The sequence below is a fragment of the Tympanuchus pallidicinctus genome, unplaced genomic scaffold (genome assembly GCF_026119805.1).
Source record: "Tympanuchus pallidicinctus isolate F22 unplaced genomic scaffold, pur_lepc_1.0 scaffold15, whole genome shotgun sequence".
Classification (NCBI taxonomy): domain Eukaryota; kingdom Metazoa; phylum Chordata; class Aves; order Galliformes; family Phasianidae; genus Tympanuchus; species Tympanuchus pallidicinctus.
The window spans coordinates 27,076,582-27,091,825 of record NW_026294669.1 but is presented as its reverse complement, the minus strand read 5'-3'; the positions used below and the strand labels follow the sequence as shown (position 1 = coordinate 27,091,825).

Genomic DNA, 15,244 nt, shown 5'->3' with positions numbered 1-15,244 from the left:
TCACCATTCTGAATGAGGGTCTGTGACCGTGTGAACCTCCCGTGGACAGCTGTCATGTGCAGTGGGCTCTTCCCATCCTTACTCTAACAAACAAAACGTAAAAGCAATCATCTAGCATGAAAAGAAGAGGTAACAACTTGAAGTCTCTCAATTCAACATCCTACAGCTATTCTTCACATAAAAGTTCCAATGGCTTCCAAAGACTACAGGCCTGAATCTTCGTGTCATAATAAATGCAAAAGGTACGAACATAAACACAAAGCAGCTCCTCAGCAGTGGTCAGGAAATGATCTGAGCTACAGCCTATCCTCAGAGCCTGGCCATATGCAATGTTTGGTAGAAACTTCCAAGTGCATAACGTATCACTCTTCAATGTGACCATGCCATCTCCCATTTAGTCATTTTTTCTTCCTTACTCTTTGCAGCAAGAAGAATTTTTAAAAAATGAACCACAAAGCTAAGCAGGAGCAGTCACAGAAATGCAAGGAATATAACTGATGTTTCAATCTGCAATTTTGTAGATATATCCTAGAACAGAAGTTCTGTCAACTTAATCAAAAACAACATGTCTACAGAAGACAAACAGAAAATAAGAAGTGAGTATACAAGGAAAGCTACAATGGGCTGAGATCAATGTTTTGGATCTAGAGACCGAAACTGAGTTTGGGAAAGCTGAGGAGCTGAGAAAATAGCAAGTGACAGTTGCCTCACTACTCACATCATTTCATTTTTGTTGGCATTGAGTTTTGCACTCACTGGCAAGCACAATATCTAATTTCACCTCAATAATTCTGAGTTTAAATAGTACACTGACTGTCCGCTGATCTCAAGGGACCAGCCACAATTACTACATGCTAGGAGACTGCTTTTACAGATGAGAAACTGGAACATGCACAATTTAAAGTAAAGTAGCCAAAGTCTTATTTGAACTTAGAGATCTTGTCTTCTAGCAAGTCCATTTCAGGTTCATCAAGGTATATGTACCCATATACCTCTCAAGAAGCATCCAGATAACCAAAACAGAATCAGGCTTTGTAAAACCAGGTTTTAAAATGTGTAAACAAATAACCTTGAGGTTTTATTTACCCAGGAAAGTCTAAAGAAACTTTGTTAGAATCAGATTTAATTAAATCCATATTGCAGGAGGAAGGAAAACACCAGAAAGAAACGTTTCCTTGACTTATTACCATTGCCCAAGTCAACATTTTGACGGAGCTCCTGAGACTAAACTTTAGCTGTGGTTTCAGTAGAGTGGCTTGCCTAGAGTTTAAGGCTGCTATTACATTTATAAAGGCACTGAATGCTCCTCTGCTAGAAGTTAATCTCATACAAATGGTTTAATGATTGGCATTCTCAGCATCACTCTAATTCCATTAAGAACTTAAAGACTTGCTGTACTCATTGCTGCAGTTTCCAGACTCTAAAGGTATGCAAAATAGGATGAAGTAAAATTGAAGAGGTAAAATGCAAGTTTTACCTGAATGTTAACATCTGCCCCATTATTCACTAGCAGTTCAAGACACAGTGCTCCATGAGTGGAGGCAGCAGCAAAATGCAAGGGAGTGAATCCATTATTATTGGGCTGATTTACATTAGCACCATAGTCAATCAGCTCATTAACAACAGAATCCTGACCATTGTAACAGGCAATATGAAGCGCAGTATTTCCATAGATGTTCATTTCATCAATCTAAAACGAGACAAGGAGACACATCAGCTTATCATTTTACATATTGCATCACATACTGCAAATGGAAATAGCTAGAGGCTTGAACTGTCATAGGGCATATTTCTCACCAGCAAATTTCACTGACAAAAAAAGAAATACTCCCAGAGAGCTTAAGTCGGAATGCTTTACCTTCATTATCATTAACTTCTTATCCTACTGGCAATTTCTAAAAGCCACTCTAAAGCTTAAAGCTGATAGCAGGACTATGTAATGATGATGATAAAAATCCTAATAAGTTAGAAGCTTTTTAATATAAAAATGGGAAAGAAAGATAAATAAAAAGCTTAGTCTTTAAAATAATAATAACAATACATTCTATTGAGTTTTTGTGAGTAGAATCAGGCTTCCGATCTCTTTCCACAGATTCCTTTTAGGTTGGGCAAGTGTCTTAGGGAATGGATGGAGAAATTGCACAGCCATTCACATTTCAATAAAGAAACCACTTTCAGCAGTTCAGTATTATGAAGATGTAATTAAGATTACATTACTTCTTGATCGCTGGCTTAGAATTCAACTGCTGTTCTGTAAAGCAGGGCGAGGCAGGTTGCACACAACACTCGGGCATGTTGTGAGTACGCTTCTACAAAAAAGATCTCGAAGATCCTATCTCTGTGGAGAATGTGAAACTTCAGTGTCACTATCAGCACGGTACTGCTAATAATGGAAAACACCTACTCACATTTGACACAGACTTCTGACATTTTTTTGGCAGGTCACGTCAGCTGGCTACACAGCTAGCAAATACAATGAATTGATTCAGTATCTTTGATCGACAACCAGCACAGACTCTTCTGGTCATTTCACTGCTGCTTTAGACCACTGAGTTGACAATATTAGTCTAGGAGAAGTCTGTACCCTGAAATAAACATCTTTTCCCAAGTGAAAATAATTCTTCCCCTTCCTTCCACTAGCTAACGCAGGAAATACACAACCTGAAATTTAAACAGGCTGAAATGTAGTAAAGTATTCCATGTATGTACTCTGAATCTCCTCTCACCATACCGAAAGGAATGCCAGGCCAAGGGAGACTTCATTATTCCACCATTCTCTACAAAAACAGCATATATTTCCCTAATCCCCCAGCAAGGTGACCTGGAATTTAGTGTCCATATCAGACACTTTCATTCCAGAATGTTTCCTGGCTCTTAAACCAACAATCTACACAAAGTATAAGGTGCTTTTCACAGTCCAGAAAACAGGAACTACTTTCTTTAGAAGCTTCACTGATGTAGCAGCATCCATAAGAGAAAAATATTATCTTTGAATACAGAGAAACACATACCTCTACTCCCAGGTTAAGGAGGTGTTTCACAATGTTAATCTGCCCATTGGATGCAGCTGCATGAAGCGGGGTGTAACCCTTCTTGTCTTTACAAGTCACCTCTGCACCATGATTAATCAGTAAGGCAACAACTTCCAGGTGACCTTCAAAAGATGAGAGAAAGTAGTCAGCAGGTATACCAGTATGGCTTTTCACAAAGTACTACTCTCATGCTAACTTGCTGGCCCTCTCACTAGCATTTCACATGTCTCCCAGAGTTTTACAAGGGGAAAAGGAAAAGGGTTTTCATAAATGCTCTTAGTCCTAGCTCTAGGCCTTGCCAAGAAATCCATGCAATACGTATTCCTCTCCATCAGGTGGGTCAAATTTCTTTTTACTGAGCTAGTTTTCCAGTCATTAAAAGAACAAAAGCACATCTCTTTCCCACATTACTCCTCATTAAAAATAACAGCCCTGTTTTATTCTCCCTTTTAAAGAAAGATCAGTGAGCACAGGAGCAAGACAATAAGACTTCCAAAACAGCATCCTGATGATGTTATTTGTAGACCCGATTGCTAATGCTCCTTTTTTTTGTTGACAATATTTAATGTGTATAACAAATTTCAAAATAAAGGTTCCCTCTTTTCCAGGAGCACTGAGGACATGAATACTTATTGAGTGCAAAGTCTACCAGTACCATCATAAGATTTTCTACTGACTGCTGATCTTCAGATTACGTTTATCTAGCAAAAATCTAGCAAAAAATCCTCAATAAAGGTCTACAAATGTTTGAATCTGAACTTGTGGTGTATAAATACATATTTAGTCCGCAAACTAAAATAACTGCAACAGCCTCAAAAGTGACACAGACTTAAAGCTTACTGGCAGACCCATGGGACATATGTTTTCAGGAGTGAAATACCCTCCCTCTGGATTAAGGTCTCCCATAAAATACATAAGAAAAGCCAAGCATCTCAAAATGCAACTTATAGCCCACCTATCTTTAGTTTCCTCCTCCTTGTGAAGGTTTCAAAGTATATGTCCTGCCATCCCAGACAGTGCCCTAGCCACCAAAATTAACTCAAGGAACTGAGGAACAGTCATTACTGCTCCTTGCTGAAGCACAGCTATTGTTCTTAGAATTTTGTTAGGTTAAGCAGACTGAAAGAGAGCAAGCATCATAGGAAGATGTGTGCCACCTGGGCTGCTCAGCACTTTCGTGACAGACAGCTTTGGTCTTTTCTGACAACATCTCAATTGCCCAAATATACGTGGAATTACATAGCACAACAGAAAAGCCTTTCACTACTTCAGAGTGGTCTTCAAAGCTCACTAGCTCAAATGCCAAATCATGTCTGCTGGCAAGCGGCCTTCCATCTGTCTGTGCCTATCAGGACATCACAATATGCTTTTCTCACATTCTGAAATCTCTTATTATCTCATTTCCAAAGATGCCAGGGCTAAGATTGAGAATTTGATAAGTCAGGTGAAAAGCCTGACAGAGGGCACACAATGTCTCATTAATTACAGCCTGAATACACTGCTTTCCTGACACTACAGCGATTGAACAAGAGTGACTGCTACCATTTCTTGTTCTGGCATTTTTAAATAAAAAACAATCCCAACAATCCCCTGCAATAACAAAATTTACTATAACTTGAAAATAATAATACAGTCTGATTTATTTAAGCAGCATTTAGTAACATTTATGTTACATGAATTAGTTGATCTTCTCTGCTCTGAAATAAAAGATGACAATTTGCTTCTAACATAAGAGAAGAACTTTCTAATAATACCATGACTTGTCTACTTATGAATGTAAATAAGAAGCAAAAATCATTATCACATTTATCTGTATTTTATATTTTTTTATTATTATTTTTTTAATTATTATTATTATTTTTTTTTTTTTGCAAAAATAGATAGAAATTCAACCTGTATTTTTTCAAGTTTGAATATACTTCAGTTGGGAGTATACCTGGAATTAGGATCAGGATAGAAAGACCAAAATAAAAAAAGCAACATTAAAAGCCCACATTAATTGCATTAAAATCACAGCAACGTTCTCACCAGTTGCAAAAGTGTAAAAGGACACTGTATTTAGATCAGACAACTCTTTCCCTGCACAGCATAAATACCACTCTCATTTTCCATGGACAGGTCTGCGTCTTGTCTTCCATAAAACATGCTGTTAGTTCGTCAACAGGAAATTCAAACAAGTTGTGCCTTACCCATGTATGCAGCCCAGTGAAGAGCTCTTCTGTCCTTTTTGTCAAAAGCATTGATGTTTGCACCCTTGGCTAAGAGCAAGTTCACCATCTAGAAAGCAACAACAGCAAGTAAACAAACCCTGTAGATCAGACACTCAATACTTTGTAAAAATACATTCTAGTGATAAAGTTGTGATCATAAAATCAGGCTGTTCTGTATGTGATTGCAGTATGGCTAAGAGCTGAAAAGCTGCTTTCTCTATTACCCGTCATGCAATATTAGAAATAAGCAAAATCAGGCAAAACAAAAACAAAAGAAAAAACACATTCAACAACTTTCCTCCCCAACAAAACATTCTAACATCACAAATTACACAGATGCATAATTGCCTTCCACTAGTAAGCTGCTTTGCCACAGTACAGAGATCAGCTAATAACAACACATTTCCATTACCACTTCTAATACACTCTACCTGAAAGTTCAGGAGTTTAATATCATGATAGTTAGACATAGAGCTCACAAGCCTCACTATTTTTTTCCAACAGTGCAGTAGTTTAAGGGCCAAACACCATCACTGTTTTACAGGAATTACATTCTTCTGCCCTTTTAATTACAGCATAATTGATCAACTTCCGTTGACAGAGTTCTGCAGTTCTAGCTCTGACTTTCTATTCCTTATCTAGATCTTTGAGTGTGGAACAAGCAACAAGAATCCTTTCAACCATGCCTAGCACTTAACAAAACTCTTTATGCAGGGGCTTTGTTTACCAAACTATGTTTTTCATATAGAACCAGTAATTAGAAGAGCTTACTCGTATTAGGTAAGCAGAAGCAGCATACACGATCTCAAAACCAGAAGGATATTTTCTAGAAGACAATTGGAAAAGCAGACTGGATCTCACACATCTGAACATTACTTTGGTATGAAATGAATCCACCAGTTTTCCTGTCTTTCCATTCCACCTCTTACTTTCTCAGGCAGTTGAGCACAATATAGCCAGGACACAATTGAATTGCCAGAGCCAGGTGCACAGTCAGCCCCCCAAGTATGCATGTACATTACACTAGCGTGCCAGATCTGCACAGGCAGTTTCTTGTCACTCTCACTTCTGCAGGCAGGAAACCCAGCATACAGATTGGAAAGCAGTTGATTGATAGCAACCATGGGGGTCAGTGATATATGGCTTCGTCTACACCCAGACATGCAAGCCAACTGTTTGAAAGAGGAAAAAAAAAAAAAAAAAAAGAATAGATAATGAAAGATCAATTATGCTATTAAACAATTCACCTCAATGTGGCCATTCAGAGCTGCATGATGCAACGCTGTCCTCCCGCCTCGGTCAGAGACATTGACGCTGCTCAGCATGGGAATGATAACTTCTGCACACTTGACTGCCTTGTTTGCGGCTGCCACGTGCAACGGGGTCTGCCAGTTTTTGTCCCGAGCATTGACATCAGCTGAGTGCTTGATCAGTACTTGCACCGCTTCCTACAACAGCAACAGTTACAGTTATGAACAAGCAGTTCCAATAAACATGCAGTTGACAGCCCAATGGTGTTACCTGTGCATTTTAGTTATGCATCCCAGGCATGCCCAGGAGGACACAAAGGGAGCAACACTCATCCAAGCAATAGCCGTGGTTACTGACATTGTTCTGATTCAAATGCCAGAGCACACATCACCTCTGCTGCTGTTCAAAGCAATGTCCACGGCCAGTTTTCCAATTTGATTTTAGGACATACAAAATTGTCCATGCAGATAGCCCAACCTGTTTGGCCAATTAACCTTTGAGACCCGAGACACCAGAACTGTGCTTCAATTGACAAAATGAATGGATAGATCTGAGCTTGCACTTACATCACTTACTTCGAACTGATATTTATGTATCAGTTTGGACCATGAAATCATAGCAAACTTCTTTTATGTATAACAGGAAAAAGGAAAAAACAACAACAACAACAAAAGATATAAAAACAAAATTTTAGTTTTCAAAAAAAAACACAAAAAAACCCGTGAGAACCACATGCAAGAGTTTGCACTGGTGTCCCCAGTTGCCATTAGTGTTCCATCCCTCCCCAAGGGGTTAAGAGTGAATATTTCCCAGTGACAAAATGTACTATTCTCTCTCAAGAGATTGTCTCATTAGAGTTTACCATCATCTCTTTTCTGCTCCTCCTCATGCATCTGCCATTAAGTAAGTCAGATTAAAAAATGGCTCTGTCTATATTACATTGTTTCCTCTTCTATTTTTCCTCAGAAACAAAATACAGAAGAGTCACAGGGGGACAGTAGCATTCAAGTAGCCTTGCCTGCTAGTTACAACTCGCAGCTGGAAGCAGGAGAGACCAGCACTACATGTTCTTTCAATTCTTTTTCCATAAACTGAAAAGTTTTCTGCTAAGTCCAGCCAGAGATTTATTAATGAATAACAAATTCATCGTGTGTATGTTTAAATAGCCCCTTTGTATCTAGAAAGGCCCAGGAGAGCGCCTGCAGTATGCATCCAGAATACATCTATTAGAGCAGTTTTTGTTCTCTGGTCTCCACTAATTTCAGCAATTTCATTTCCTATAGCCATCCCACAAACTGACATCTAACAGATTGGTTCAGTTAGTAGACAGCATCTCTCCAGGCACCAAGAATGATACACTGTTGATGTCTCAACAGAATTTTCTTTTCTCCTTTTTTTTCTTTTTTTAATTACAGCTCTGCTGTTTCAAAAGCTATTTACATGCAATACACTGGGGACCTACCCAGCTGGGATACGAAGTCAGCAGGAACATTCATGTCATTTGACTTTCAATGAAGGAAGGAAAAAGTTAAGGGAGAATTTCAAAAAGTAAATGGTAAAGACTGAAAAGTCTAAGCTAATAATACTTAGATTGACTTCTTTATCTGCAATGTTTATATAAAGCCTTGGTGTCCAGCATTTCCAGCTAGGCCATGTTATCAGTGAGATGTCTCCACTCTCCCACACCACACACCTTCTCCTGCTGCCTCTCTGGGTATTTCCTTTGGGTACCAGAACTGCAGGCACAAGGGAAGAGTTTCTCATTGTGAAACCAGCTTTCAGCAGCTGAAGAGTTAAAGAGCAGGCACAAACCCCCAAGAAGACACGCATTTTCAGTTAGGACTGTGACTGAAAATAAAAATCCTGTACTCAAAGCATCCAAAAAAGAAACCAAGCACGCTGCAATTCCTGCACCAGAAAGAGTGCAGCTTATTTTCAAGGTTAAAGTCTGACCTTTGTTTCTCAACACGGCTTTTTGTATTTTGCCTCATTACAGCATTCATATCCTATCAGATATTCCTTTCAGAGGGTTCTGGCAGCTGCCAGCAGCTGGAAGCTCAGCCAGTAGCCAAACAATGCCCGAGTTCAGGAGTAGGCCCAGGATTCCTGCCTGCAGGCCTGGCAGGCACTGGGATTGTTACGAAGGTGACTCAAGTTCCGCCAGTCCCTGGAAGGCAGCCACACTCGGTCTGTCCAATAACCCCTCCCCTCGCACCCACAAGCCAACTCAGCCTGAACTGGGCTCACTCTTAGCTGAGAATTAGGGAGAGCACAAGGAGTCCAAAACAGAAAGCCAAAATAATGGCACAGTCATCCCTGGTACTTACTGCTGCTCCTTTTTGAGATAGTAGTGGAAAAAGCACAACGTGATGCCAGAAGATTTCTAGCTGTTTAGCAGAAGAAATAAGGGCTAACCTTCCTTTGTGCACCAATCAAAGCGGATTAACAGAAAAGCCGAAGGATGCCTTGAAATGCAATTAACCAAAACAAGCAGTGCAGTTTGGATCTCAAACACACCCACTCCCTCCTGGCATACACGCAGTGTGCACACGTCTGTACGGGTTGATTCCTCCTCGTTTCACCGCCTGGCGATGATTGCCCTGCACACTGGTGACACTACCTCACTTCAGCCAGCATCTCTCCCTCCAGCTGCCAGCGGCTCAGTGCGACCCGCTCCAGTTACGCAAAGGGAAAAGTCAGCCACACCAAGGCTCAACAGCAGCTGTAATTAGCTGGTAAAAGCAGGCCGCTGGCTGCAATGCTACAGGTCCTGCACACAGCAAATGCTCACCCGTTTGTCACAGTGCTGCCTGCTGCAGCTTTCAGTGGTTTGCTTTTTCCCCCCAGCACAGTTTATGTTCAAAAGCAGAGAAATCAAATCGTACTCACTTCACTCCTTGAAGCAACTGCTCGATGGAGAGGAGTCAGCCACATATTGTCTTTGGCATTAACACGAGCGCCTGCAAGTAAACAAGCAGAGGTTACATCCATGCCTTGGGTGCGACACGAAGAGCACTGCCCAACTGGTTTCCTAGTAACAGGCGCGGATTTAGTCTCTCATCTCAGCTCTTCTGGCACTCCTCTACCCTTAAAAATACATTTCCATCATCCAGACAGATAGGAGCAAACACAGAAAGAAAGGAACTCGATATAGCCTTGTTTACTGGAGATAGAAGCCGGGTTTGTAGCAAGGGATTACGTACATACATGTGTACACGTGCACTAACGTGTATGCACTTATAAGATTAACAACTATAGGATATCTGTTAAAATTCTGCTTCCCTTGCTGTGAAGACAAGTCAGGGAAGGACAATGGCTGAGGAGGAAACAGGATGCCTCCCAACCTCACATCTACAGGCGCCCCTCAGCAGACATCAGAAGGGAGATAGAGGGCACGATCCATTTGCCTCATGCACAGTTCAGTGCTAATGTGCACCCTGACAAAAGGCAGCTGTGCAAGAGGGTGGTTTCAGGGTCACTTGCCAGAATAATGGATAAAAGAAGAATATTAAACAACTACTACAGTGTTGGTTGACTGCAGACAAAAAGGGACTCTATATTTGTGTGATGAGATTTGTTTGAAAGAAATACTAAACTATCCATTGAAGTGGCACCTCAGAATAGAACGTTCAATGGAAAGAACTAGAGAAACTCATTTTTTAAATGTCTGCAGACAGCAGTACCAGTTTGAGAAGACAGGCATACATAGACAAAAATTACAAGAAGCAAGAGCATCATGCACATTGCCAAGATCAGCTTCTGAACTTCATGAACAAAGAGATTCTTAAGCCCCATTGTGCACCACAACTTAAAAGCGCATGTCAAATCCCGTAATTAATAAATCACACTCTGAATCAGAAATGATTTCTGAAAGCTGTTTCTCAGGAATATTAAGGTGTTTGCCTCTGAATCATAGCAGATACTGGGAATTGTACTAAGTAACCAGAGGAAAAAAAAAAAAAAAGATTTATTTCAGATAATCACAAGTTAGGACACAATTTTTTGGCTGGAAGAAGAAAGCTGTATTCATAACCAGTGCAGCAATCAGAGGCAATAATTCACCTTAGACCTTTGTATCTGGTGGCACAATCTGCACTCCAGAGAAACACCCCAGTAAAAGTGTGTGACGGTTTCAAAGTATTTCCAAATTAATCTATAAAGCAAGGAAGCTGCTGCCTTCCCTCGTCTTCCTGAGAAGGCCATTAAGATTGATGCCTATCAGTACCAACTCTAAGTCTGCACTGTCTGAGGTGCTCCAGACACACATAAAGCAGCCATATCTTCCACCATCAGAACTCTAAGATACCTCATGATACACTGCTGTGATCCTATAGGGACTTTGGGGATGCAAACTGCCTAGATTAATTCCTAATGACTGCCATCAAATGCCTCTTTTCAGGTATAGAAATCTGTTTTACATTTACCTTGCTTTTTTTTTTTTTTAATCCTTATTTTCTTAACAAAGCTTTCTTTTGCCTTATTGCTGCCTATTCACCAACTCCCACAAGCAGATGGTAGGAAATCAGAAAGACCTATGTAGAGAGTAGCAAAATGAGAGTAGAAATCACATCATTTGTCAGTATTCAGCACCCCATGGTATTAGAGAATACAAAGGTGACTAAAACAACCTAGGCAAGTGTCTCCCCCAGTAGTTATTCATGCCTTTCACTGATCCACTCACCCTTCAGGAGGCTGCAGTAGATGGCTGCCAAGAAAAGCACGAAAGAAAATAATAAAAGCAAAACACTGCTACTATAAATAAAATAATCTACAGCATGTTATCGACCTTTTCTTCTTCAGCAATTTTCCATATTCCCTTACCTCTCTGTGGTCTTGTGCTCTTTATGTGACAGTGATTTCACACATCTTACACCTCTAATTCAATGCGCCAGTTGAATAAATTTGTGATTTATGATTTTAAAAAGCTGCATAATTCAGTTGTTGCCTGTTAGCAACGCCAGTGTTTTCTGTGAACTGAGGCACATATTTCTCTGAAGAGATGTTTCAAAATGTTTCCCTTTGTACTGCCTATTTGCTTTACCAAAATTCATCTTGCAGTTTTCCATCAGGTTCCTTGCAGGCAACAGCTAATGATGATCAAAGAGCTCCACCAGCACTGAGGCACGCCTCTGGGGACAGACAACATCTCCATTTTAAAGTGAGAATGTGGAGACACCTGAGGAGCAATGCTCACATTTTCAAAGGCCTCCTCTACACTTAACAAACTTGAATGCCTACCCTGCAGGACAGCTCTTTGAAAGCAACACAGAAATCCAACTCTGAAAACAAAGTGATCTCCAGCACCTAACATCATCTGTGTCCCAAAATGAGAAGCTTAAATTTTCAAGTCACCAAGAAATTCAGCATCTCACTCTCTACCATGAAGTATGCTCTTTAATCATGTTTCAATGGACTTCCTGCAATTATCTGCAAAGTTCAATAAATGTATTGCAAGAGGCCTACGGCTGCTAACGCTCCAGCTGCTCTATCTAGCAGACTTCACAGTAACACTCTACCTTTTAAGTTGTCTCTTAACATCCTTCCATGTAGCCACAGCAACCACCCACCCCACAAAATATCAACAAAAAATACTCCTTCAGAGAAAAAGCCTTTGAAATCTTTCACTCTCCATTTTTTTTTCTGCCAAAAGAGGAGACAAATCTGAAATTGCCTCTGTTCACTTGAGATCAGAAACAAACAACCCGATGTTTGCTTTCAGGAATAAAGTTAACATCTCTTTCTCCTAACCAAATGATTTTTCATCCAGCACATCTGGCAAAATCCACATATTTTCAATAAGCCTAGATTCTGCAACCTAAATTTCTGAAATCAGGGATGATCAACGGATGAACCTTCTTTAATCTATCAATGACATTATAATGTACACTCTTCCAAGTCCTGATGAGAAACAGCAACACAAAAGTATAAGTAGTGACCCACCACCACACACAGAGATGCACAACATAAAGCAAAGATCAGCACAAGAAATTTAACAGAATGGCTCCAGACAGTAGGTGGAACTGGGACTTTCAACAGGAGAGCAACACATGCTAGATGTCAATAAATGTACCTAAGAGCCTGAGAACAGCTACATGATAGAAACAGGTATGCTGGAATTTCATCAGAGCTAAGTCTCGGTCACTTGCTAATTAGGGAATTGGCCCTGAGATGCCACTGCAGTCAGAGGACAGGAAGAGTAAGCAGCAAGGTAAAAGCACACAGATCTTGGGTCCATCATGAAAAAGTGAGGAGACAGTCCTGGGACATCCTCCATACTTTATTCAGAAGGGGACACTCTTAATCCCCAAGGACTGGAGTCTGAAAGCCATGGGAAAGGCAGAGAGAAGCTGCCACTCCAAACCTCCTCCTGTTTACCTCCTCTGCCATACGAGAGAAAAATCTGTATATGAATTCAAGTCAGGCAGTGCCATTCCCTACGGCCTACAAGACAGGGATGGCCCAGAAACTGCCAAATGCGTGACAGTCTTGCTGTCAAATCTGCATGCCAGGGCTTACCAGGAACCTTTCCAAAGCATGCTGAGGTTTGTCCTTTTCCTCACCTATGCACAACTTAGAAAGAATGGATGTTAATACTGCACACACCCTCCCCAGTGCATAATCTTCTTGTCAAGTAGCTCAAAGCCTTCTGAAATAGTAAAAAAAAAAAAATATGAAATAGAAAAAGATATGGTAATACTGTCCAGATCACAGGCTCCTGTGGAAGGAGAGAACAGAGGATAAGGGAACTGAGCTCGCTCACTCTGCCCTCTGCACCAGATTAAGCCCAGGAAGGGGAGAGGTCCAGGCACAAATAACCATGGAGCTTGGATTTATCCAGACAATTCTTCTGTCACATCCATGAACACACCATCATATACACATTGTATTTCAGAATCACAGAATGGCCAGGGTTGGAAGGGACCTCAAGGATCATGAATCTCCAACCCCCTGCCACATGCAGGGCCACCAACCTCCATGTTTAATGCTAAACCAGGTTGCCCAGGGCCCCATCCAACCTGGCCTTGAACACCTCCAAGGACGGGGCATCCACAACCTCTCTGGGCAGCCTGTTCCAGCACCTCACCACTCTCTGGGTAAAGAATTTCCCCCTGATGTCCGACCTAAATCTCCCCTCCCTCAATTTAAAACCATTTCCCCTCGTCCTACACATATCAACCCTTTCAAAGAGTTGATTCCTCTCCCCTCTGTAGGCTCCCTTTAGGTATTGAAAGGCTGCAATGAGGTCAGCCCACAGCCTTCTTCTCTCCAGTATTTACATGAGATGGCTGCCATGGTCCTTCTCCTTGACAGAGAGGAGGTGAAGGAGAAGTGCTCAAAGCTCTGTGTAGCCCGTTTTCATGTAGCCTGGAAAAACAAAATCACGTAACATACTTCTCCAGTTTGAACCACATGACTACGGATGAGATCTTTGAGCTGGTGTAAATCCACCTAGCCCTGACATTTCATGGACTGAGATGATTTATAACAGTTGAGGGACTTGGCATTGCACCTCTATCAATTCCAAACACATTCCATTTCAGTGGCTAAAAAGCCATTTTTGATATGACTCCAAGCATCTGGGTAGAAGCTTTATTCATTAGATATTATAATTATTTGTGCTGTCACCAGTTCATGGGCCACAAACCTTAGAATACACATATTTCATTTCAGTTCTTTCCTGAGCTCTGTACAAAATGCAACGGGATGCCAGTTCTCCTAGCTTTTACTAGGCTGTAGAAGCTAGTAGAAGCTTCTGCTAGGCTTGAGGCTGAGAATACCCTAGTTTGATTCCAACAGCAAGCATTATTGTGTTTTTGCTCAGTAAAAACACTATCTCATTTAGGCCACATAACAAAGCTTTTCTGCTTATATATGACTTAATTTTGTGATTAATCTTTTATGAAACACTCCTATGTATTATGATTTTGCAATGGAGAAGTGAAGCAAAAAGATGTTGTTGCTCTCTTCAGAACCTAGCTCACAAATTCCAGTAACAAAAATGTGTTTATAAAAAACTCATAGACCTGCTCCTCCAAACCTGCTCTTGGATGTACATTCTGATACATAATGAGAGTAGTGAGATTACAGTACAATGAATAGACAGATATACACAATGTAAGATTTGATTTTGACTCATGCCGAGCTAGTAGGCAACATTTATCACCTACTTTTTATGCTGCTAAGCAGACAAATCCTACAGCCTGCGGATGACATTTTGGCAGTGAGGCACTGGAACAAACTGTCCCAGAAGAACACAGCAAAGTTTCTTTATTTCTCTCATTAGGAACACAATGGAAAACAAGCAGCAGAATGTACCCTGCCTTCGTCAGAACATGTGATGCTATTGGGATTCACAGGAGGAATCGGCAGAACTGCTTCACCTTTCTATTTATGCAGATATTGCCTGTGATGTTATTTGCAATACTTGAAAAAAAGACACACAACAGCAGAACAACAGCACGTTACAAACAACACACACTGCAAGAACACACACACAAGTTAAGTTTAGCTTTTGTCTCCTAGTGAAGAAAAGACTGCTTGCATCTGACATAACGAAAAAGCATCCAAGCACAACCTGCTAGCAGAGGAATGTTCATTTAAATCACTTTGCTGCCGTGAGGGTTAGAGCAGAAAAATCCAATTTATGATGGATGACAAACTAGTTACCCTCATTAAACACATTAAAAACTTAGATTACTCAAAACAACCTCAAAAACATACCGAGAAAACACAGCTACAGCAAATGAATTC

The 15,244-nt window shown here is 40.7% G+C and overlaps 1 protein-coding gene across 9 annotated transcripts in view; it reads right to left on the bottom strand.

Annotated features, from left to right (window-relative positions):
- ANKRD44 (ankyrin repeat domain 44) overlaps positions 1–15,244 on the bottom strand; it is a 112,147-nt gene that overhangs the window by 45,894 nt on the left and 51,009 nt on the right. For all 9 annotated transcript variants that reach the window (XM_052675049.1, XM_052675048.1, XM_052675052.1 and 6 more), the window contains exons 4-9: positions 9,383–9,453; positions 6,490–6,690; positions 5,222–5,309; positions 3,012–3,154; positions 1,478–1,690; positions 5–83 (exon numbers count right to left, since the gene is read on the bottom strand). In XM_052675049.1, coding sequence (XP_052531009.1) covers positions 5–83; positions 1,478–1,690; positions 3,012–3,154; positions 5,222–5,309; positions 6,490–6,690; positions 9,383–9,453 — 795 coding nt within the window. The remainder of the gene's footprint in view (positions 1–4; positions 84–1,477; positions 1,691–3,011; positions 3,155–5,221; positions 5,310–6,489; positions 6,691–9,382; positions 9,454–15,244) is intronic.